This window comes from Pseudonaja textilis, chromosome 1 (assembly GCF_049901715.1).
Source record: "Pseudonaja textilis isolate UNSWEBS1 chromosome 1, rPseTex1.2, whole genome shotgun sequence".
NCBI lineage: Eukaryota > Metazoa > Chordata > Lepidosauria > Squamata > Elapidae > Pseudonaja > Pseudonaja textilis.
Genome location: NC_141990.1, coordinates 2,601,560 through 2,623,812, shown reverse-complemented (window position 1 = coordinate 2,623,812; position 22,253 = coordinate 2,601,560). Strand labels below are relative to the sequence as shown.

At 46.1% G+C, this 22,253-nt stretch overlaps 1 protein-coding gene across 1 annotated transcript in view; it reads left to right on the top strand.

Moving 5' to 3' along the window:
* Positions 1–216: 216 nt before the first annotated feature.
* BLMH (bleomycin hydrolase) overlaps positions 217–22,253 on the top strand; it is a 40,135-nt gene continuing 18,098 nt past the window's right edge. The window contains exons 1-6 of the mRNA XM_087924534.1: positions 217–271; positions 3,514–3,711; positions 8,470–8,579; positions 14,265–14,400; positions 15,881–15,969; positions 19,730–19,822. Coding sequence (XP_087780660.1) covers positions 259–271; positions 3,514–3,711; positions 8,470–8,579; positions 14,265–14,400; positions 15,881–15,969; positions 19,730–19,822 — 639 coding nt within the window. The 5' untranslated portion in view covers positions 217–258. The remainder of the gene's footprint in view (positions 272–3,513; positions 3,712–8,469; positions 8,580–14,264; positions 14,401–15,880; positions 15,970–19,729; positions 19,823–22,253) is intronic.

Here is a 22,253-nt window from a genome sequence, read left to right as displayed (position 1 = left end):
CTTCCCTCTCCATCCACCCCCCCCCGCCCTGGAGAAAATGGCGCGCGGGCCCTTTAAGAGCAGCCCCGCCCTTTCCTTTCCCTCCCTCCCTCCCTCCCTCCGGCGAGAAGCCGGAGCGTGCCGCGCAGCCAGGATTGACCAACGCCGCCCCCCGTCGCAGGGCCCACTTCCTGTTTCCGAGGCTATAAAAGTGCCGCTTCCGGCGCCCGGCTGGTTGGTAGCGAGGCGGCGGCGGCGGTTGTGCCTGCGGGGTTCGCGATGTGTGTCTCAGGTGCGTTGCCATGGGGACGGCGGAGGGAGGGGGCGCGAAGCCGGGGTTGCTATGGGGACGGCCGGTGGCCCGGGAGCCGGTGGGGGGGGGGAACGAGGGCTCCTCGGGACGGGGTGCGGGGGGGGGAAACACGACGACGAGCGTGCCTCTGAACATGTGCAGAGTGCTTTCTGCCTGGAGCCCGCTTTGGGATAAGACGGGGGGCGGCTCCTAAAAATAGACCCCCAAAAAGCAAAGCCTAAATCTTCCATCTGCTCCAAATTTGACTTTTCTATTCATTTAAATTTAAACCAGCGATTTAAAATGGGGGGCGGGGGAGGAGGGGAAGGACTTCAATTCCCAGAATTCCCCAGCCAGCAAAGAATTCTGGGAGTGGAAGCCCCTCCCCAATTTAAAGCAACCAGATTTTAAAATAATAATAATTTAAAGCAAACAAACCCCTAGATTTAGGGTGGGTTTGGGGGGGGGAGCCATGTGGAGATAATTTGAGGAGGGGGTGGGTTGACACAGTGGGATGCCACCCCAAAATTGGGGCCCTATGGATGCCGATTGAAGAAAATATATAAAATCGAGGGAGGGAAGGCAGATTTACTTAACAACTGAGTGACTAACTTAACAACTGCAGGGATTCACTTAACAACGGCGGCAAGAAATGTCATAAAATGGAGCTTAACAAGTGCCTCGCTCAATAACATAAATTTGGGCTCAGTCGTGATCATAAGTCGAGGAGTACCTGTACATAAATATACAGGTGGACGGTGTATGTGACATCTTCATTGTCCTCCAATTTCTGTGGCTGTGAAATTGTTCCCCCCCTAAAAATGAGAATGAAAACCACCTATTAAATTCCATAAATTCTTTCTTTTATTTTCCTCTTGGGACCCAGCCCTCCCCTCCCAGGAATTTGGGGTAGAAAACTAAAAATGTGCCACTCTTGACTTTGGCAATTTTTTTTTGGAGTATTCAGTTTGACGGGTGGCTTATAAAACGATATCCCAGGCTTTTTCCGTGTATATATTTTACAGTTTGCGATGTGTTTTTTTCCTATTCCAATGAAAAGAGAATATTTGTTGCTCAGGCTAGAACTTGTGTGTTTTTTTGTGTGTCCGTCCGTCTTTGGGGCTCTCTGAGCTTTGTGGTTTTCTTGGCAGACATCTCATGACCCAAACTAGGTAACATCATCAGTGCCGCTTTGGGGGTTGGTTTCATTTTTGCTGTACAAATCGGCCACGTTGGTAAAGAGGGACAGCCCTGCCAGTCGGAGAGGTGGATGAATATTTGGGATTGCACTTTGTCCTTGTTATTTTTCCTGCTTTTTAAAAAGGCTGCACAAAAGTGACACGTAAGGAGATCCAGCGAGCAGCGGAAGCAAATCTTGAAAGCAGAATAAACGTGGGCAGCTGGAAGGTGCGGCCACATAAAAGCCACATTTGAGCCCCAACCGCTATACGTTAAACTCTCGCCCACAACCAAATTAAATGTCTCAACAGGCTTGCAAAAAGTCTTTGTTACGATACCTCAAGAGGGCATTTCCTCTCTGTGAGCAAGCAATCAACGAGCAATCTCAAGATCAGGAATATTTTTCCAAAACGTGGCTTTGTCCTCACGTGGCTTATCTTTGCAATAATAGAGAGAGAATCAAGATTGCAAGAAATTCTAATACAGCTTTACAAAGCTTTAGTAAGAGCCCACTTGCAATATGTCTACGAAGATTAGTTTAGTTTAGTTTAGTTTACCTTATTGTCATTGTACGTCGTACAATGAAATCAAACACCATCTTCAGTGCGCATCATGTCCATGAAAATAAACACAAAAACGCACCTCCTTCACATTCTGTACAATTGAATGGAGAACCCCTGATATTGCATTCATATTGCGCCATACAGTGGAATTTAAAAGAGCTACTGCCCTGGGATAGAAGCTGTTTTTCAGCTTATTTGTCCTTGTTTTATTATTCTGTACGTCTGCCAGATAGTCATAGTTCACAAAAAGGCGGTGCCCAGGATGAGATGGATCTTTAAGGATGTTTTGAACCTTCTTAAGGCAGCGGGACCTATAAGGCTCTTCCAAAGAGGGGAGAGGGCAACCCATGATCCTCTGAGGGGCAATGACGTTAACCCTCTGGAGTGACATCCTATCTGCCCCGGTGCGATTGGCAAACCACTGGTTAATTGTCCTCACTATTAGGAAGTTTCTCCTTAATTCCCAGTTGCTTCTCTCCTTAATTAGTTTCCATCCATTGTTCCTTATCCTGCCTTTCAGGTGCTTTGGAGCATAGCTTGACTCCCTCTTCTTTGGGGGCAGCCCCTCAGATACCGGAATGCTGCTGTCATGTCCTTCTTTCCATTAAACGTAGACATACCCAGTTCCTGCAACCGTTCTTCATAAGTTTTAGCCTCCAATCCCCTAATCATCGTGGTTGCTGGATGATTCTCCAGTCATCCAAGTCATGGTTTGTCCCAGAAGGTGTTTTTTTCCAGAGGCAACTGGACTTTTGTTTGGAAAACCAGCTACCTTTTGGAAAAAGCACTGTTGGAACACACCTGGAATACTGCATCCATATTGTGAGCGGCATATTGGAGCAATGGATGGAAACTGACCAAGGAGACGAAGCCACTTGGAATTCAGGAGAAACATCCTGACAGTGAAAACAATTAGCCAGTGGAACTGCTGGCTATCAGAAGTTGTGGGTTCTCCATCCCTGGAGGTTGGGTTAGTCTAGTCTAGAGAAAAGAAGAATTAGGGGTGACATGATAGCAACATTCCAGTATCTGAGGGGCTGCCCCCAAAGAAGAAGGAGTCAAACTATTTTCCAAAGCACCTGAAGGCAAGATAAGGAACAATAGATGGAAACTAATTAAGGAGAGAAGCAATTAAGGAGAAACTTCCTAATAGTGAGGACAATTGAACCAGTGGAACAGCTGGCCACTAGAAGTTGTAAATGCTCTAACCCTGGAGGCTTTTAAGAAGAGATTGGACAGCTGCTTGTCTGGAATGGTATAGGTTCTTCTGCTTCAGCAGGGGTTGGTCTCAGAACAGGGATCTCCAACCTTGGCACTTTAAGCCTGAGGACTTCAACTCCCAGAATGCCCCAGCTTTGCTGGCTGGGGCATTCTGGGAGTTGAAGTCCTCCAGGCTTAAAGTTGCCAAGGTTGGAAACCCCTGGTCTAGAAGACCTCCGAGGTCCCTTCAAAACTCTTATTATTGTATGTCCCTTCTTTATTTCTTTTCAATTATAACAGGGTTAAGCTTGAAGAAATCCGGGGCGTTCCTGAAAGCCTTGAAAGGCGAACCTCGCTATCGCCTGGCCCAGAATGTGGCTACGTCAACGGATTTCCTGGATGGAAGCCTCGACCGGGACGTTCTCCAAAACACCCTGCAGGTCTTCCAGCACGCGGTGCCGGCCGAAGGGAAGCCGGTCACCAACCAGAAGAATTCAGGTAAACCGCTGTCCGCATCGACAGCCTAGTCCTCGATTTGTGACCACCATTAAGCCCCAGAAAGGGAGGGTGCGGTGGCCTAGAGGCGGAGATCTCTCACGTCCCAATCGGGAGGCTGTGAGTTCGATCCTAGGGGTCGAGACAGATATTTCTCTCCCTGGACCCAGTGTTGAACAAAACTCCGTACTGGCAACGGGTAAGGCATCCAGCCAGGAAATTACTCTGCTAGCTCCATTCCCTGCAAGGGATTATGGGGGTCGTTAAAAGAGGATGAAGGGACTCAGTGGCTAAGACACTGAGCTTGTCGGTCAGAAAGGTTGGCCGTTTGGCGGTTCGAATCCCTAGCGCTGCGTCGCAGAGCGAGCTCCCGTTCCTTGTCCAAGCCGCTTCTGCCAACCTAGCAGTTCGAAAGCGTGTAGAAAAAAAATGCGAGTAGAAAAATAGGAACCCCTTTGGTGGGAAGAGGACAGCGTCCCGTATGCCTTCGAAGGTGTTTAGTCATGTCAGCCACAGGACCACGGAGACGTCTTCGGACAGCGCTGGCTCTTTGGCTTTGCGACGGACCTGAGAACTGCGCCCTAGAGCCGGAAATGACTAGCACGTAGGTGTAAGGGGAACGTTTACCTTTTTTACTTTTAAGAAAATGAGGAATTGAGGCACAGAAAGTTCCGTTGCTAAGCGAGACCATCATCAAAGCAAGTCCTGCCCCGTTTTTTTCCACCTTTCTTTGACCCGGTTGTTCAGTTGAATCGCTGCAGCGGTTAAGTTAGTCCCACGGTTGTTAAGTGAATCTGGCTTCTGGGAAAGATCCCGGGACCCCGGGACACTGTGACCGTCATAAATATGAACCAGTTGCCAAGGGTTCTGATTTTGATCAGGGGATCAGAGAGTCACTAAGTGTGAATAAGCAGAGATAACAGATAATCAGAGTCGGAAGGGACCTTGTAGGTCATCTAGCCCAACCCCCTGCCCAAGCGGGAGACCCTACACCATTTCTGACAGATGGCAGTCTGGTCTCTTCTTGAAAGCTTCTTGGGATGAAGCTCCCACAACTTCTGAAGGCAACTTCTGTCTCATGGGTAGAGTGTTGTCACTGTCAGAAAGTTTCTCCTTATTTGCAGGTTGAATCTCTCCTGGTTCAGTTTCCATCCATTATTCCTTGTCTGGCCTTCAGGTGCCTTGAAGAATAGCTTGACCACCCTCTCTCCTCTCTGTGGCAGCCCCTCAAATATTGGAAGATGTTCTCCTGTCTCCCCTGGTCCTTCTCTTCCTTAGACCAGCCAGGCCCAGTTCCTGCAACCGTTCATTGCATGTTTTAGTGCCCTCATCATCTGTTTTATAGTGTGGTGACCAAAACTGGATGCAGGATTCTAGGCGTGGTCTTACTAAGGATAGATAGACAGACAGACAGATAGACAGACATGATAGATAGATCGATAGACATGATATAGATGGATAGACAGACACGATTGATTGACGGACAGACCTGCCAGGCCCAGTTCCTGCAACCATTCTATGTATGTTTTGGTCTCCAGTCGCTTCATCATCCTGGTTGCTCTTCTCTGCACTTTTTCCAGACTCTCAACCTCTTTTTTATAGTGTGGTGACCAAAACTGGATGCAGGACTCTAGGTGTGGCCTTACTAAGGCTTTATAGAGTGGTATTAGTACCTCCCGTGATCTCGATTGTATCCCTCTGTTAACGCAATTTAGGATTGCATTGGCTTTTTTGGCTGCTGCTGCATAACATTGGCTCCTATTTAGCTGGTTGTCCACTAAGACTCCAAGATCCCTCTCCAAAAAAAATGGTCTCAAGCCAGTTTTTTTTCAGGGCCATTGTAACTTTGGACGGTTGCCAAACAAAATGTAAGTTGAGGACTAGCTATAATTTTTTTAAAAATTATATTTTTATAAACCTGCTCAGACCTGCCTCTACCTGAAAGAGAGAGTAGGAGGTTACCTCCACCTGTTGGCTCTTTTTTTCCCCTGGATCGTAACCATCTCAGGGTACCGTTCCAGTCCCCACCCAAAAAGCCTTTATTTTTATTTATTCCATTTTTATAGCCACCCATCTTATTCCAGCAACTCTGGCCTGCTGACAAAGCTCTAAGCGTATTAAAACAATTAAATACATTTAAACAAATTAAAAAATATCCAAGCAGCTGAGATAATTAGCCAATAAAGAGTTATTAAGAAAAAACAAGGCCCTCTCGACTCATTCAGTGCCCCGGGCTGGGGAAGACAGCCAAGTTTTGAAGGTTTTTAAAAAAACCCTCACCAAAGGTCCTCGACTTATGACCGCAAACCGAGCCCGGAATTTCCGGTTGCTAAGTGAGGCAAGGGAGTTTTGCCTCATCCTAGGACCTGTGGTTAAGTCGGTCACGCGGTTCTTAAGTGAATCCGGCTCCCCCATCGATGTTGCTTGTCAAAAGGTGACCCAAAGGGGATCCTATGACCCTCCCCCCCTCCAGGGAGATGTGACCGTCATAAATGTGAATCAGCTGCCAAGCTGGCAGTTTTGATCCCGTGACCCAGGGGGATGTAGTCGGCCGGCAGTGTGCAAAGCGGTCCTAAGCCACTCTTTTCGGGGCCATTGTAACTTTGAACGGTCACTAAACGAATGGCGTAAGTCGAAGGCGTCCTCTGAGGGTTCCCAGTCGGCGGCTAAGATGGGGGGTGGTTTCACTTTCACTGTCCCTGTCTTCCTTTGTTTTTTCTCTTCCTTTCCTTTCCTCTCCCAGTCTGTATTTCTTTCTTTCTTTCTTTCTTTCTTTCTTTCTTTCTTTCTTTCTTTCTTTCTTTCACTGTCCCTGTCTCCCTTTGTTTTTTTCTCTTCCTTTCCTTTCCTCTCCCAGTCTGTATTTCTTTCTTTCTTTCTTTCTTTCTTTCTTTCTTTCTTTCTTTCTTTCTTTCTTTCACTGTCCCTGTCTCCCTTGTTTTTTTCTCTTCCTTTCCTTTCCCCTCCCAGTCTGTATTTATTTATTTATTTCTTTCTTTCTTTCTTTCTTTCTTTCTTTCTTTCTTTCTTTCTTTCTTTCTTTCTTTCTTTCACTGTCCCTGTCTCCCTTGTTTTTTCTCTTCCTTTCCTTTCCCTCCCAGTCTGTATTTGTTCTTTCTTTCTTTCTTTCTTTCTTTCTTTCTTTCTTTCTTTCTTTCTTTCTTTCTTTCTTTCTTTCTTTCTTTCTTTCTTTCTTTCTTTCTTTCACTGTCCCTGTCTCCCTTGTTTTTTCTCTTCCTTTCCTTTCCTCTCCCAGTCTCTATTTTTTTCCTTTCTTTCTTTCTCTCTTTCTTTCTTTCTTTCTTTCTTTCTTTCTTTCTTTCTTTCTTTCTTTCTTTCTTTCTTTCTTTCTTTCACTGTCCCGGTCTCCCTTTGTTTTTTCTCTTCCTTTCCTTTCCTCTCCCAGTCTGTATTTCTTTCTTTCTTTCTTTCTTTCTTTCTTTCTTTCTTTCTTTCTTTCTTTCTTTCTTTCTTTCTTTCTTTCTTTCTTTCTTTCTTTCACTGTCCCTGTCTCCCTTGTTTTTTCTCTTCCTTTCCTTTCCCCTCCCAGTCTGTGTTTTTCTTTCTTTCTTTCTTTCTTTCTTTCTTTCTTTCTTTCTTTCTTTCTTTCTTTCTTTCACTGTCCCTGTCTCCCTTGTTTTTTTCTCTTCCTTTCCTTTCCTCTCCCAGTCTGTATTTCTTTCTTTCTTTCTTTCTTTCTTTCTTTCTTTCTTTCTTTCTTTCTTTCTCTTTCTTTCTTTCTTTCTTTCTTTCTTTCTTTCTTTCTTTCTTTCTTTCTTTCTTTCTTTCTTTCTTTCACTGTCCCTGTCTCCCTTGTTTTTTTCTCTTCCTTTCCTTTCCCCTCCCAGTCTGTGTTTCTTTCTTTCTTTCTTTCTTTCTTTCTTTCTTTCTTTCTTTCTTTCTTTCTTTCTTTCTTTCTTTCTTTCACTGTCCCTGTCTCCCTTGTTTTTCTCTTCCTTTCCTTTCCTCTCCCAGTCTGTATTTCTTTCTTTCTTTCTTTCTTTCTTTCTTTCTTTCTTTCTTTCTTTCTTTCTTTCTTTCTTTCTTTCTTTCTTTCTTTCTTTCACTGTCCCTGTCTCCCTTGTTTTTTTCTCTTCCTTTCCTTTCCCTCCCAGTCTGTATTTCTTTCTTTCTTTCTTTCTTTCTTTCTTTCTTTCTTTCTTTCTTTCTTTCTTTCTTTCTTTCTTTCTTTCTTTCTTTCTTTCTTTCTTTCTTTCACTGTCCCTGTCTCCCTTGTTTTTCTCTTCCTTTCCTTTCCTCTCCCAGTCTGTATTTCTTTCTTTCTTTCTTTCACTGTCCCTGTCTCCCTTTCTGTTTTTCTTTTCCTTTCCTTTCCTCTCCTCTCTTTGTCTCTCTTTTTTCTTTCTTCTTTCTTTCTTTCTTTCTCTCTCTCTCTCTCTATCTCTCTCTCTCCCCGTCTCCCTTTGTTTTTTTCCTCTTCCTTTCCTCTCTTCTCCCTGTCTGTTTCTCTTTTTTTCTGTTTTCCTTTCTCTCTCCCCCTCTCTGTTTGTCGTTCTTTATTCCTTCCTTCCTTCCCCCCCCCTCTGTTTCTCTCTCTCTCTCTCTCTCTTTCTCTGAAGAAAGCAGCCCGTGAATGAGAAGCGAAACGTCTTCAAAGCAAAAAGCCAAGAAAGTCAAAATTGTCTTTTGAAAAGGAAAAAAAAAATGCACCGTCGGGACACTGTTCTTTTTTTTTTTCCCCTGGGAGTTTAAACCTTCTGCCTTGTCCGTCTCTCTCTTTTCCTCCCTTCTGGTCTTCAGGACGCTGCTGGATCTTCTCTTGCTTAAATGTGATGCGCCTGCCATTCATGAAGAAACTGAACATTGAGGAGTTTGAGTTCAGCCAGTCCTACCTCTTCTTTTGGGACAAGGTACCGCTTGCTCAGAACGGCAATTTTGGCCCCCCCTTTCCTTGAGTTCAGGCCGTCCTCGTCTTACAACCACCCATTTAGCCAGCAAACTTAGAACACTCCAGGGTTCTGTGACCATCATAAACACGAGCCCGTCGCCAAGCATCCGGACTGTGACCAGGGAAACAGCTGCAACGGTCATTTAAGTGGGAAAAACGGGCCCCTTTCTCTCAGCGCCGTTGTGACTTTGATTGGTCACTAGATGGACTGTTGTAAGTTGAGGATTAGCCGCATCAAAGAAGTGATAGAATAGAACCGTTCAAGGGCCGGAGGCAAAAGGAAGGGCAGAAGTGAGACGGGAACGACAAAAAGTTAAAAGTAATTTTTTAAAAATTCATTTTTAAATTGTTAAATGGGATTGAGTCGGCCCATTCCATTCTCATCAGGCACCCTCTGAATATGGAGGCTGGATGATGTCATTGTTTTAAATTTCTAGTCTTTTGAGACTATTATTACTGATATTTATTTATCTGTTGCCCCTCTCTGATTCCGAGGGAGAGGTGGAACAGCTGTCAGGGAGTGGGAGTGTGGCTCTGGAGGAAACTGGGGAAGGGCACAATCCGGCTGAGCATTCAGAGGAAGACCCAGGCTCACCCTTTCTTCATCCTAGGACACGCAGGGAGGAACGGAGAAGGGAGCAACATGGCTTACGGGGCAGGAAAGGGCCCTGATTCCCTTCATTAGCTGCAGCTGGGAAAACAGGATTTAAAAAGGGTGTTTGCGCACAGCACCTTGCTGGAAGCAGAGCGTGAATTATCTTTGTTTATCTGGGTTCTGGCCTCCTCCCAACTGTGTGTGTTTTGTTATATTTTGGAAGTCTTGCAGTTCCTTATCTTGCCCTGTCTCATTAATGGTTTGTGTTGGTTTTTATTTATAATTTATATGTACTTTGGGTTCGGATGGAATTTCTTCCCTTTAAAAATTGTTATTGGGGGAGTTTTTTTTTCTTCTTCTCTCCAGCCAATGATAACTGGACATTGGGGGCCAAGTTGGAGGAATTAAAGGGACTTTAGCTATATTTGTGACTTTGTTGCTTTTGCGTCACGTCACGAGTCATCACAGTTCTGTTGAATAAGGGAAGAGCAAAAGTGGTCAATTTTATCCGTATAAATTAGACATTGATGGTGTTCGCTAGGGATTATAGTAATAATGTATATTTATATACCCTCTGCTGTTTTGTCTACGGAGGCTTTCTGTCATCCAGGCTGTCGTTGTCCCAAAGGTGCTTTTTTCAAGAGGCAAACTGGACTTTCTGTTTTTTTTTCTCTGAAGATGTTTTGCTTCTCATCTAAGAAGCTTCTTCCGCTCTGACCGGGTGGTGGGGAAGGGAAGGATTGATATGCCTTGCAGAAACACAGCTGGTCATTTGCCTCCTTTTTAGAGGGTCGTTGAGGCCGCTTGGAGGTTGCATCTGTATCCTCGGAGTCACCGGAGTTTGCAAATGGTTCCTGTGGTCTGCGATTCCGCCCCTGCCCGGAAATCCATTTCTACTCTCACACCATTCATAGGAACAAATCCTCTGGCAATCCACTCCATAGGAATGGATTTCCAGAGCGGGGAAAAAAATTTGCAGACTACAGGAACCATTTGCCAACTCAGGTGACCCCGAAGACCCAAGACGAACCTCCAAGTGGCCTCAAGGACTCTCTAAAAAGGATGCAAATGACCAGCTGCCTTTACGCAAGGAGTAGGAATCCTTCCCCACCATCCGGTCACAGCTTGGATGAGAAGCCAAACACCGTCGAAGAAAAAACACAAGGCCATTTTTGCCTCTTGAAAAAGCACCTCTGGGACAGATTATAGGTTACTGGCCTGAGCCAGGGGTTGGACTAGAAGAAGACCACGTTCCCTTCCAAGCCTCGTTATTCCAAATGCCGGGAATTGTAGTCCCGGCGGATTGTTTGGTGGCGTAAGAACATTTCAGCTCCTACCTAGAGCAATAATTTCTCAACTTGAGCAGCTTTTAAGAAGGGTGGGCTTCAATTGAATTGAATTCTGGGAAATTCAATTCCCAGAATTCAATTCCCAGAATTCCCATGCATGGCTGGCTGGGGGAATTCTGGGAATTGAAGCCTACTTTTCTTAAAAGCTGCTCAAGTTGAGAAATAGCATTTTAGACAATGAGGGCTGCCAGCATTGCGTTTACCGTTCCTGCCCCTCTCGGTCATCATTGCGAAACCAGGAATGACGTGGAGAAGACAATGAATAAAAAAAAGGGACTTTTTTCCCCCCCTCACCGTCTATCGTAAGAAGCAACCTTTGCTTTTCACGGTGTGGAAGTAGCCGCTTTCAGGCGGATCTCGGGTTGATTTACGTACTGGCTTGGTTCCTTTCCCGGAGTTTCGGGCGTTAGCTGACAGGAAGAAAGATTTGAAATAGGAAGACAGTGTGATAAAGGCCGGGGGGGGCGTTATACAAAACAACCCACGCCCTGCAATTAAAGATTACAATAGAAAATTGCTAAGGGGGGGAAAGTGAAGCCAGGAAAACCCGAAAATGTTGAAATACTACGTTGGGTGGTGCTTCTGACCGGCTGCTTCCTAGCGCTTCTCCCAGCATGGATGGTGTCACCTAGGTGGGTAATGAAATGTCTGCGAGGGTGTCCCATTCTATTCTGGCACTGATGGTGTTACCTAGTTGGGTCATGAAACGTCTGTAAGGAAATATTCCAGCTCAGAGAGCACCTAGAATCCCACAGCTGTTGTCGTTTCCTCCTCCTCCTCCTCCTCCTCCTCCTCCTCCTCCTCCTCCTCCTCCTCCTCCTCCTCCCCTCCTCCACCCTCCTCCTCCCCCCTCCTCCTCTTCTCAGCACTGATGATGTTCCCTAGTTGGGTCATGAAGTGTCTGCAAGAAAGCCACCAGAAGAGCACCAAGGACCCCACATTATTATTATTATTCCTCCTCCTCCTCCTCCTCCTCCTCCTCCTCCTCCTCCTCCTCCTCCTCCTCCTCCTCCTCCTCCATAAACCCTACTCCCTTCTACAACTTCAGAGGGGGGCCTTGGTGCTCTCTGAGGTTGGTTTTCTTGCAAACGTTTCATTACCTGACCAGGGAATATCATCAATGCAGAAGGGAGGAGCAGGAGGACGGCAGTGGGGTCCTTGGTGCTCTCTGATCTTGCTTGTTTTTCTGCAGACATTTCATTACCCAGCTGGACAATGCCATCAGTATCGATGTTATCTAGTGTGGGTAAAGAAACGTCTCCAAGAAAACCATTAAGACTGGAGACCACCAAGGGCCCCCACAATCCTCCTCCTCCACACACCCCCCACTCCCTTCTAGCATTGATGACGTTAGCTAGTTGGGTCATGAAACATCTGCAAGAAAACAGTCAACCTCAGGGAACCCTACAGAGGATGATCCCAACTGTGAGGTCCTTGGTGCTCTCTGAGCTGGGTGGTTTTCTTGCAGACGTTTCATGACCCAACTAGGCAACATCATCAGGGCAGGAAGGAAGGAAGGAAGGAAGGAAGGAAGGAAGGAAGGAAGGAAGGAAGGAAGGAAGGAAGGAAGGAAGGAAGGAGAGAGAATAGGAAGATAGTTGGGTTCTTGGTGCTCTCTGAGCTGGGTGGTTTTCTTGCAGACGTTTCATGACCCAACTAGGCAACATCATCAGGGCTGGAAGGAAGGAAGGAAGGAAGGAAGGAAAGGAAAGGAAGGAGAGAGAATAGGAAGATAGTTGGGTCCTTGGTGCTCTCTGAGCTGGGTGGTTTTCTTGCAGACGTTTCATGACCCAACTAGGTAACATCAACAGGGCTCATAGGGAGAGAGATTTGCTGTAAGGTTGTATTCTAGCGGCTTGCCCTTGGAGGGTAGTAGGATAAAAACACCAGATACAGTCTAAACATCTGGCTGACCACTCCCCCCCCCCCCATAAGAATACCAAGGTGACGGTTGGGCAGGTGCCGGGGCCTCCAACCTTGGCAACTTGAAGACTGGTGGACTGGTCTGCTTATAGAAAGGAAGGACAAGGGCTGACCCTGTGGGTGTAAAGAAAATAATCTCACACTTAATACCAAAAAAAAACCCCTAAAGAACTTATAATCGATTTCAGGAGAAAGAGAGATGTCCATTGACCATTTGACATAAATGGTGAGAAGGTGGAAAGGGTTGGGTAGTTTTAAATTTCTGGGCACTTCTATATCTCGGAGGACCTCTCATGGACTGTGAATGCTAACATGCTCGCGAAGAAGGCCCAGAAGAAGAAGCTGTCCTTCCTGAGAATGCGGAGGAAGATAAATCTATATACCGCAGCACCGTTGAGAGTGTCCTGACATACGGCATCCTTGCATGGGATGGGAGAAGCTTTGTAGCGGATAAAAATTCTCTCCAGAGAATCATTAAAACTGCCCAGAATATCATCGGGCTCCAGCTACCAGCCCTGGATGACATCTTCGCATCTCGCTGTTTAAGGAAGTCGCACAACATTCTCAGAGACTCTACCCATCCTGCTCACAATCTTTGTGAACTATATCCCCAATGAGAATTGCTAAGATGTTTGAAGATAAGTGCTGGAAAGGTCAGAAGCTACCAGGATCATACTACCCCATGCGGTGGTGGACATGCGCAGAGACTAAAACGTATTGGATTAAAATACGCATGTGGCTGGAGAAGATGATAAAACCACCTATAGATTTAAAAACCAGAGACATTTTTATTGGGAATTCTGCCCGAGGGTTATAATAAGGAGTTACCGTATTTGATTATAAATATATGAACAGCAGCTAGGATTGCGTTTGCACAAAATTGGAGAAATGGAAAAATTCCAGACAGAAGAGGAAATAATTAAGAAAATAATTGAATGTGCAGAAATGAGTAGATTGACAGTGGCGATTAGAGAACAAGAAGGAAAGGATTATTATAAAATTTGGAATTTATTTAATGAATGGTTGGATAGAAGAGTAAAGAATTATATGAGCATAGTATAATATATTGTTACCGATAAATAGATGAGCTAACATGTGATATAAAATATTAATAAGAATGATTATAAATATATACAAGTTAAATATGTATGATAATATTATTTTGTGCAGGAAGAAATATGTAGTCAACTGACACGCTGTGGCACAGAAAGAAGGTTTTATGTTTGTTTTTTGTTGTGATAAAATTTTTTAAAAATTATTTTAAAAAAAAAACAATCTGTGCAGAACCGTTGCCTTCTGGCAGGAGATACAGAACCGTTAAAACTCGGACCACACATTTTCCGAACCATTTTTATCCCAGAACTATCCTTGCACTTAACAATGAACCACCACCAGTTGGACAGGATGACTTGGTCTGTTGTGTGGAGGCTTGTGTGTTTTTAGGAGGCGGGGAATTTTTGGCGGATGGGTGTTTGGGGATTATCGTGTGTGTGTGCGCGCGCGTGTTGAGTCTGGTCTCTGGGTGTGATGCGAATTTCGTTGTATGTATTTCGTGCCCCGGCAATAAAGAATTCAATTCAACTCCCAGAATTCCTGAGCTTTTGGCCACTTGACAACTGGTGGGAGTTGACGTCCGCCAGTCTTCCGAGTGGCCAAGGTTGGAGACCTCTGGGTTTAAGGGGGAAACAAGCCAGGCCCACAGACTTTTGGGGTGAAGCACCTGAGGCAGGTGTGGGGTTCTGATGCCGTTCTCTTCGGCCTGTCGTCCTCCCCCTCGCAGATCGAACGCTGCTACTATTTCCTCCACGCCTTCATCGAAACCGCTCAGGAGCCGGTCGACGGGCGGCTGGTGCAATTCCTCCTCGCCAACCCTTGCAACGACGGCGGCCAGTGGGACATGCTGGTGAACATCATTGGTAAGGCAAGCCGGGCCCCTCGAATGTGGGTGGGTGGGCTTCTTGGGGGGGGCGTGTATGGTGGTCTGTGTGAAGCCTCAAAGGGGCGGGTGTCCCAGGGGCCTTCCCCCGGAAGTCAGCGCAGAGGCCTCCGGCTTGGGATCGGCCTTCAGGGCGGTCCTTGACTTAACCACCACAACTTGAGCCTTCTCCCTTCTAGCATGGACGAGGCTCCCTAGTTTCCTCTTCCCCGGGGCAAGGGAGGGAAGCGAGGTTTGGCCCGTTTTGTGACCTTCCTCGCTACGGTTGTTAAGTGAATCGGGCACGTGTAAAGTTAGCAACGTGGGGGGTTTGAGTGAAACCTGGCTTTACCCAGTGACTTTGTTTAGACCATCCCAACCCGGATAGGGCAAGTTACAAGAAATTAACAGAGTGCAGCCCTCCCCCTCTGCTATCACTGATGATGTTCCCTAATTGGGTCATGAAACGTCTATAGGAAAACAAGCAAGCTCAGAGAGCACCAAGGACCCCAAACATCATCATCATCATCATCATCTCCTTCTTCTTCTTCTTCTTCTTCTTCTTCTTCTTCTTCTTCTTCTTCTTCTTCTTCTTCTTCTTCTTCTTCTTCTTCTTCTTCTTCTTCTTCTTCTTCTTCTTCCTTCTTCTCTTCCTCCTCCTCCTCCCTCTTCCTCTCCTTCCTTCCTCTCCTCCTCTCCTCTCCTCCTCTCTCTCCTCCTCCTCCTTCTCCTCTTCCTCTCCCCTCTCCTCCTTCTCCTCCTCCTCCTCCTCCTCCTTCTCCTCCTTCTCCTTCTCCTTCTCTCCTCTCCTTCTTCCTTCTTCTCCTCCTCCCTCTCCTCCTCCTCCTCCTCCTCCTCCTCCTCCTCCTCTCCTTCTTCTTCTTCTTCCTTCTTCTCTTCCTCCTCCTCCTCCCTCTTCCTCTCCTTCCTCTTCCCCTCCTCCTTCTCCTCTCCTCCTCTCTCCCTCCTCCTCCTCCTCCTTCTTCTCTTCTCTCTCCTTCCTTCCTCCTCCTCCTCCTCCTCCTCTCTCTCCTCTCCTCCTCTCCTCTCCTCCTCCTCCTCCCTCCTCCTCCTCCCTCCTCCTCCTCCTCCTCCTCCTCCTCCTCCCTCCTCTCCTCCTCCTTCTTCTTCTTCTTCTTCTTTCTTCTTCTTCTTTCTTCTTCTTCTTCCTCCTCCTCCTCCTCCCTCCTCCTCCTCCTCCTCCTCCTCCTCCTCCTCCTTCCTTCTTTCCTCCTCCTCCTCCTCCTCCTCCTCCTCCTCCTTCTTTTTCCTCCTCCTCCTCCTCCTCTGATAACGTTCCCTATTGGGTCATAAAACGTCTGCAAGAAAACCACCAAACTCAGAGAGCACCAAGGGCCCCTCAATTCAGTCCTGAGCTACCAATATTCTCCTTTTATTGAGATTTTCTTTGGCCTGACAGAGGGCTGGTATGATAATTTATGTTGAATTGTGGGGCTTTTTTTTTTTTTTGGTCTGAATAGAAAAGTACGGTGTGGTTCCGAAGAAGGTTTTCCCTGAATCCAATACCTCTGAGACCTCCAGACGGATGAATGACATTCTGAACAATAAGGTAAGTGGGACTTGGACCTAGGAGGAAAAATTGACTCTGGGGAAATCTCTGACCCAGGAGCTTCCCGGAGAGACCGGCTGAGTTTGAGTTCACTTGGCTGACTCACATTTACGACGGTCGCAGAGTCCTGGCGGTCCTGTGATCCCCTTTTGCTGACCTTCTGACCAGCAAACTGACCAGCAAGAGGAGACTGGACTGGCCTCTGCCAGAAATGGTGTAGGGTCTCCCACTTGGGCGGGGGGTTGGACTGGATGACCTCCAAGTTCCCTTCCAACTCGTATTAGTCTGTTATTATTCTGTTATTCAGAAGTTTGTGGGAGGTTCATCCCTGGAGGCTTTCAAGAAGAGACTGGACTGCCACTTGTCAGAAATGGTGTAGGGTCTGCTGCTTGGGCAGTGGGTTGGACTAGATGACCTCCAAGTTCCCTTCCAACTCGTATTAATCTGTTATTCTGTTATTCAGAAGTTTGTGGGAGCTTCATCCCTGGAAGCTTTCAAGAAGAGACTGGACTGCCACTTGTCAGAAATGGTGTAGGGTCTCCCGCTTGGGCAGGGGGTTGGACTAGATGACCTACAAGGTCCCGTCCAACTCTGCTATTCTGTTATCATCTGTTATGAACTCAATGGGGAAGCCAGATTCGCTTAACAACCATGTGACTCACTTAACAAATACAATGATTCACTTAACAATGGTGGCAAACAAGGTCATAAAACAGGGCAAGACAGTGAACTTGTGTCAGGAACTTGGGCTCAGTTATGGTCATACATGAAGGACTACCTGGATCATAGTAAAACACTCAGCAACCTAAATTTTGGGCTCATTTGTTTGTGGTCGTAACTCGAGAACTACCTCTAGTCCACAACTTACAAGAGTTCACTTAGCGACCGCTCAAAGTTACAACAGCACCGGAAAAAAAGGGACTTACGATCGTTTTTCCACTTAACAACCATTGTGACATCCCCACGGCCACGTGATCAAAATCCAGGCGCTGAGCAGCTGATTCGTATTTATGATGACTGCGGTGTCCACCCCGGAAGTCACATGATTCCCTTTTTGCGGCCTTCCAACAAAGTTAATTGGGGGGCGGGGGAGCCAAATTCATTTAACGACCACGTTACCGACTGCAGCGATTCACTTAGCAAGAAAAACCGTAAGATAGGGCAAAAGTCACTTAACCCAGGTGCCACTTAGCAACCGCACTTTTGAGCTCAGTTTTGGTCGTAAGTCAGGGACAGCCTGAAATATGTATGCATTATGTATATATTACATATATATCTGTGTGTGTGTATGTATAATATAATTATATATTTTATATTTATGTATGCCTTAATGATATATTGATATTTTTAACTGCCGGCTTAGAGCACTCAAGAGTTTAATACATGATCGGCAGCTGAGTAAATGCTTTTAAATAAACAGCTAAGTCACCACGTAAATTATTTGGGCGAGAAGCAACTCCGTGCAGAGGTCAGATGAGGAGGAAGAGGCAGCGAGCCCAAGAAATTAAGAGCGGGAGATCAAAGACAAGGAAACCTAATTACAACTCATTTGCATTTAATGTAAATACTAGCTGACAAATCCTCCCACCAAATCCTTGTTAAGTGAACAACCTGGTTGTTAAATGAACCTGGACAGAGGGATGAGGCCCTTTGTCAAGACCCAGAGGAAGCGGTGAGTAGATGTGGCGAAAGCCAAGGTGCCTGACCCAGAATTTGGTGGATTTGTCAGTATTTACATTAAATGCAAATGAGTTGTAATTAAGTTTCCTCGCCTTTGATCTCCCGCTCTTAATTTCTTGGGCTCGCTGCCTCTTCCTCCTCGTCTGACCTCTGCACGGAGTTGCTTCTCCCCCAAACAATTTACGTGGTGAATTAGCTGTTTATTAAAAAGTATTTACTCAGCTGCCGATCAAGTATTAAACTCTTGAGTGCTCTCAGCCAGCAGTTAAAAATGTCAATATATCATTAAGGCATACGTAAATATAAAATATATAATTATATACACATGCATATACATACATATAACAGATGACAGATAATCAGAGTTGGAAGGGACTTTGTAGGTCATCTAGTTCAACCCCCCCCACCCAAGCGGGAGACCCTACACCATTTTGGACAAATGGCAGTTCAGTCTCTTCTTGAAAGTCTCAAGTGATGGCGCTCCCACAACCTCCAAGGGCAACTTCTGTTCCATTGGTTGATTGTTCTCTCCCGGATCAGTTTCCATCCATTATTCCTTCTCTGGCCTTTGGGTGCTTTGGAGAATAGCTTGACCCCCTTCTTCCTCTCTGGGGCAGCCCCTCAAATATCGGTAGACCGCTATCCTGTCTCCCCTGGTCCTTCTCTTCCCTAGACTAGCCAGGCCCAGTTCCTGCAATTGTTCATTGTATGTTTTAGCCTCCAGTCCCCTCATCATCCTGGTTGCTCTTCTCTGTACTTTTTCTAGAGTCTCAACATCTTTTGTGTAATGTGGTGACCAAAACTGGATGCAGGACTCTCGGTGTGGCCTTACTAAGGCTTTATAGAGTGGTATTAGTCCCTCCCTTGATCTCAATTGTATTCCTCTGTTAATGCAACTTAAAATTGCATTGGCTTTTTTGGCTGCTGCTGCACAACATTGGCTCCTGTTTAGCCTGGTTGTCCACTAAGACTCCGAGATCCCCCTCCCAGTTCCTGCTATTGAGCCTGGTTTCACCCAGTCTGTATGTGTCCTTTTGTTTTTTCCTGCCCAAGTACATTACATATAAATATATATGTAATGTATGCATAGTGCATTCATATTATTGACAGTCCTCGACTTACGACCACAAGTGAGCCCAGAAATTCGGTTGCTAAGTGGCACCTTGGTTTGAGCGAGTTATGCCCCAATCTTATGACTTTTTCTGGCCACACGTTTGTTAACCGAATCCCTGCAGTCGTTGAGTTAGTCACACGGTTGTTAGGTGAGTCTTTGCTCCCATTTTACGACCTTTCTTCCCGCTCTTGTTAAGCGGAATTGCTGCGGTTATCAAATTCATGGCACGGTCGTTAAGTGAATCTGGTTCCCCCTCCCCTTGTCAGAGGGGTTGCAAAAGGGGACCACGTGACCCCAGGGACACAGTGACTGTCATAACTCTGAGTTGCATGCCGAGCACACCAATTTCAATCACGTGAATGGTTGTAAGTCTGCAAAACAGTCATAAGTCTTTTTTTTTTTCAGTGCTGTTGTAACTTGGAACAGTCACTAACCGGTAACAGATAATCAGAGTTGTAAGGGACCTTATAGGTCATCTAGTCCAACCCCCCACCCAAGCGGGAGACTAAATGACCTCTTGTATAAGCCAAGGACGACCTCTCCTTAAAGCATTTATTTATACTATACAGCCGCCCATTTTATATCAAACTCTGGATGTTCCCAACCGTCAGTTAAAACAACGATCAATATATCCCAGATGCACACATAAAATCTATTAAAAGCACAGACATTAAAACCAGGCACCAAGGTCAAAACTTGCAGTCCGTCGTTAAGCGAGCTAGTCTCCAAAGCACCTGAGGACAGGACAAGAAACAAGGGATGGAAACGAATGAAGGAGAGAAGAAGAAGCCATGTGGAATTAAGGAGAAACTTCCCTAAAAGTGAGGGCAGTGAACCAGTGGAACAGCTGGCCACTAGGAATTGTGGGGGCTTCACTACTGGAGGTTTTTAAGAAGAGACTGGACAGGTCTGGAATGGTTTAGAATTTGGAAGATATACTAACATATATTTTGTTCTTTCCAACAGATGCGGGAATATTGTCTTCGGCTACGAAACATGGTCGAGACCGGATGTAGCAAAGAGGAGCTATCGGCAGCAGTCGACACCATGATCGAGGAGGTAGGTGGTCCTTGGGGAAGGGACCCCCGTCCCGAATTTGGGGGTTGCTTCCGAAGTTGTATCTAGCTAACAAAAATAAATTCAATGTAGAGAAAAGTGAAATCCTACACTCAGGCAAGAAAAACCCAAAAGACACATATAATAGACTGGGTGGAACCAGGCTCAATAGCAGGAACTGGGAGGGGGATCTCGGAGTCTTAGTGGACAACCAGCTAAATAGGAGCCAACGTTGTGCAGCAGCAGCCAAAAAAGCCAATGCAATCCTAAGTTGCGTTAACAGAGGGACACAATCGAGATCAAGGGAGGTACTAATACCACACTATAAAGCCTTAGTAAGGCCACACCTAGAGTCCTGCATCCAGTTTTGGTCCCCACACTATAAAAAGATGTTGAATAGAAGTGCAGAGAAGAGCAACCAGGTTGAATAGGGGACTGGAGGCTAAAACATATGACAGACAGATGCAGGAACTGGGCCTGGTTAGTCTACGGAAGAGAAGGACCAGGGGAGGCAGGAGAGCAGCCTTCCAATATTTGAGGGGCTGCCCCAGAGAGGAGGAGGAAGGGGGTCAAGCTATTCTCCAAAGCACCGGAAGGCCAGACAAGGAAGAATGGATGGAAACTGATCCAGGAGAGATTCAACCTGGAAATAAAAGAGAAACTTTCTGACAGGGAGAACAACCCACCCATGGAACAGAAGTTGCCTTCTGAAGTTGTGGGAGCTTCATCACTTGAGACTTTCAAGAAGAGGCTGGACTGCCATCTGTCAGAAATGGTGTAGGATATCCTGCTTGGGCAGGGGGTTGGACTAGATGACCTACAAGGTCCCTTCTGACTCTGATTATCTGTATCTGTATCTAGTATATTCCAGATTTGCAGCCATGCCTCCAAAAGATCTTATCACAAAACCTCTGGCTGGTACCGAAACCCAGAATGAGTGTTTAAAAGGTTTTTGGGACTTGTGGAGCCCAAAATTTTCCTTGCTAAGTGAGACTGTTGTTAAGGAAGTTTTACTCCCATCTCGCAACCTTCCTTGCCGGAGTTATTCAGTGACTCACTGCAGTAGTTAAAAGTTGGTACCACGGTCGTTAAGCGAATCTGGCTTCCCCGTGGGCTTTTGTCTGCTCAAAGATCACAAAGGGGGAATCGTTGCAATCGTCATAAATGTGAGTTAGTTGTCAAAGCATCCAAATCATGTGGCCACGGGGATGCTGCCACGGTCGTAAGTGTGAAAAACGGTCATAAGTCCCTTTTTCCTCAGTGCTGTTGTAACTTCGAACGGTCACTAAGTGGACTCTTCTGAGTGGAGCGCTACCGGCAGCCCTCCACTTAACAATCATTTGTTTAGTGACAACTATTTATTATTTAATTGTTTCGTTTATATTGCCGCCAATCGCCCATGGCGACTCGAGGGGGCTTACACAATGTATAACCATATTTAAAACAAAAAATAAAAATAAAAAACAATAAAAACTATCGAAAAGAATCAAATTCGCAATGTACAATAGAACAAAATTTGGAAAAATAAATAAATAAATAAAACCCAACTCCCACCCCCCGCATCCCGATGACAGCAGATCACACTAGCCCTTTGATGGGCTCCATCCCTCTCTGGGTTCCCCCAGGCCAGTACCACTAGCCGATAACCCGCCATTGCCCGGGTATTGATTTATCCCAATCCTGTATTAAGACAGGAAAATCCTCGAGTTGGGACTCACACTGTTGTACTGTCTCTTGCGCAGCGTCGCAGTTCTTCCCTCTCGCCACAAGAGGGAGCCCCCTTGTGGAGTCCTGGGAAGCCGTTACCATGGCGACTCCACTATGATGTACAGTAGAAGCCCATGAGGGCGAACCTACGGCCCGCGTGCCGCAGCTGGCACGCAGAGCCGTTTGTGCCACTGGCACACAAAGCCGCAAACAAGCTTACCTCACGCCTCCCAGCTGATTTTCGGCCGGTTTGAGGCCTTTTACAGCCTCCCAGGCGTGAGGAAAGCCTCTGCAGCCTGAAAAATAGGCCCGAAACGGGCCTTTTCAGGCTGCAGAGCTTTCCTCACGCATCTGGGAGGCTGAAAAAGGCCTCAAACCGGCCAAAAATCAGCTGGGAGTCGCAGTGCAGTAAGAGGGTGGAGGAATTGCACATGTAGGCACAGGGGGCAAGGGAGGCGCACGTATTGCCTTCTGGGTGCTGTCACACTAGTGCGTGAGCATAAGTGCACGCACAATTTTGGGCACAGGAGCCCAAAAAGGTTAGCCACCCCTGGTAGAAGCCATTTTAAGGCATTAAACCCACCCCGCCAAGGGGTGTTAGGAGTAGTGTCTTACCCCGACAGTATTTGTTTCCAGACGATAAGTCATCTGTGAACCAATATATATGATGCTATAATATACAAAATGTAATAATAAAAATAAATAAAATAATAATAATAGAGAGAAA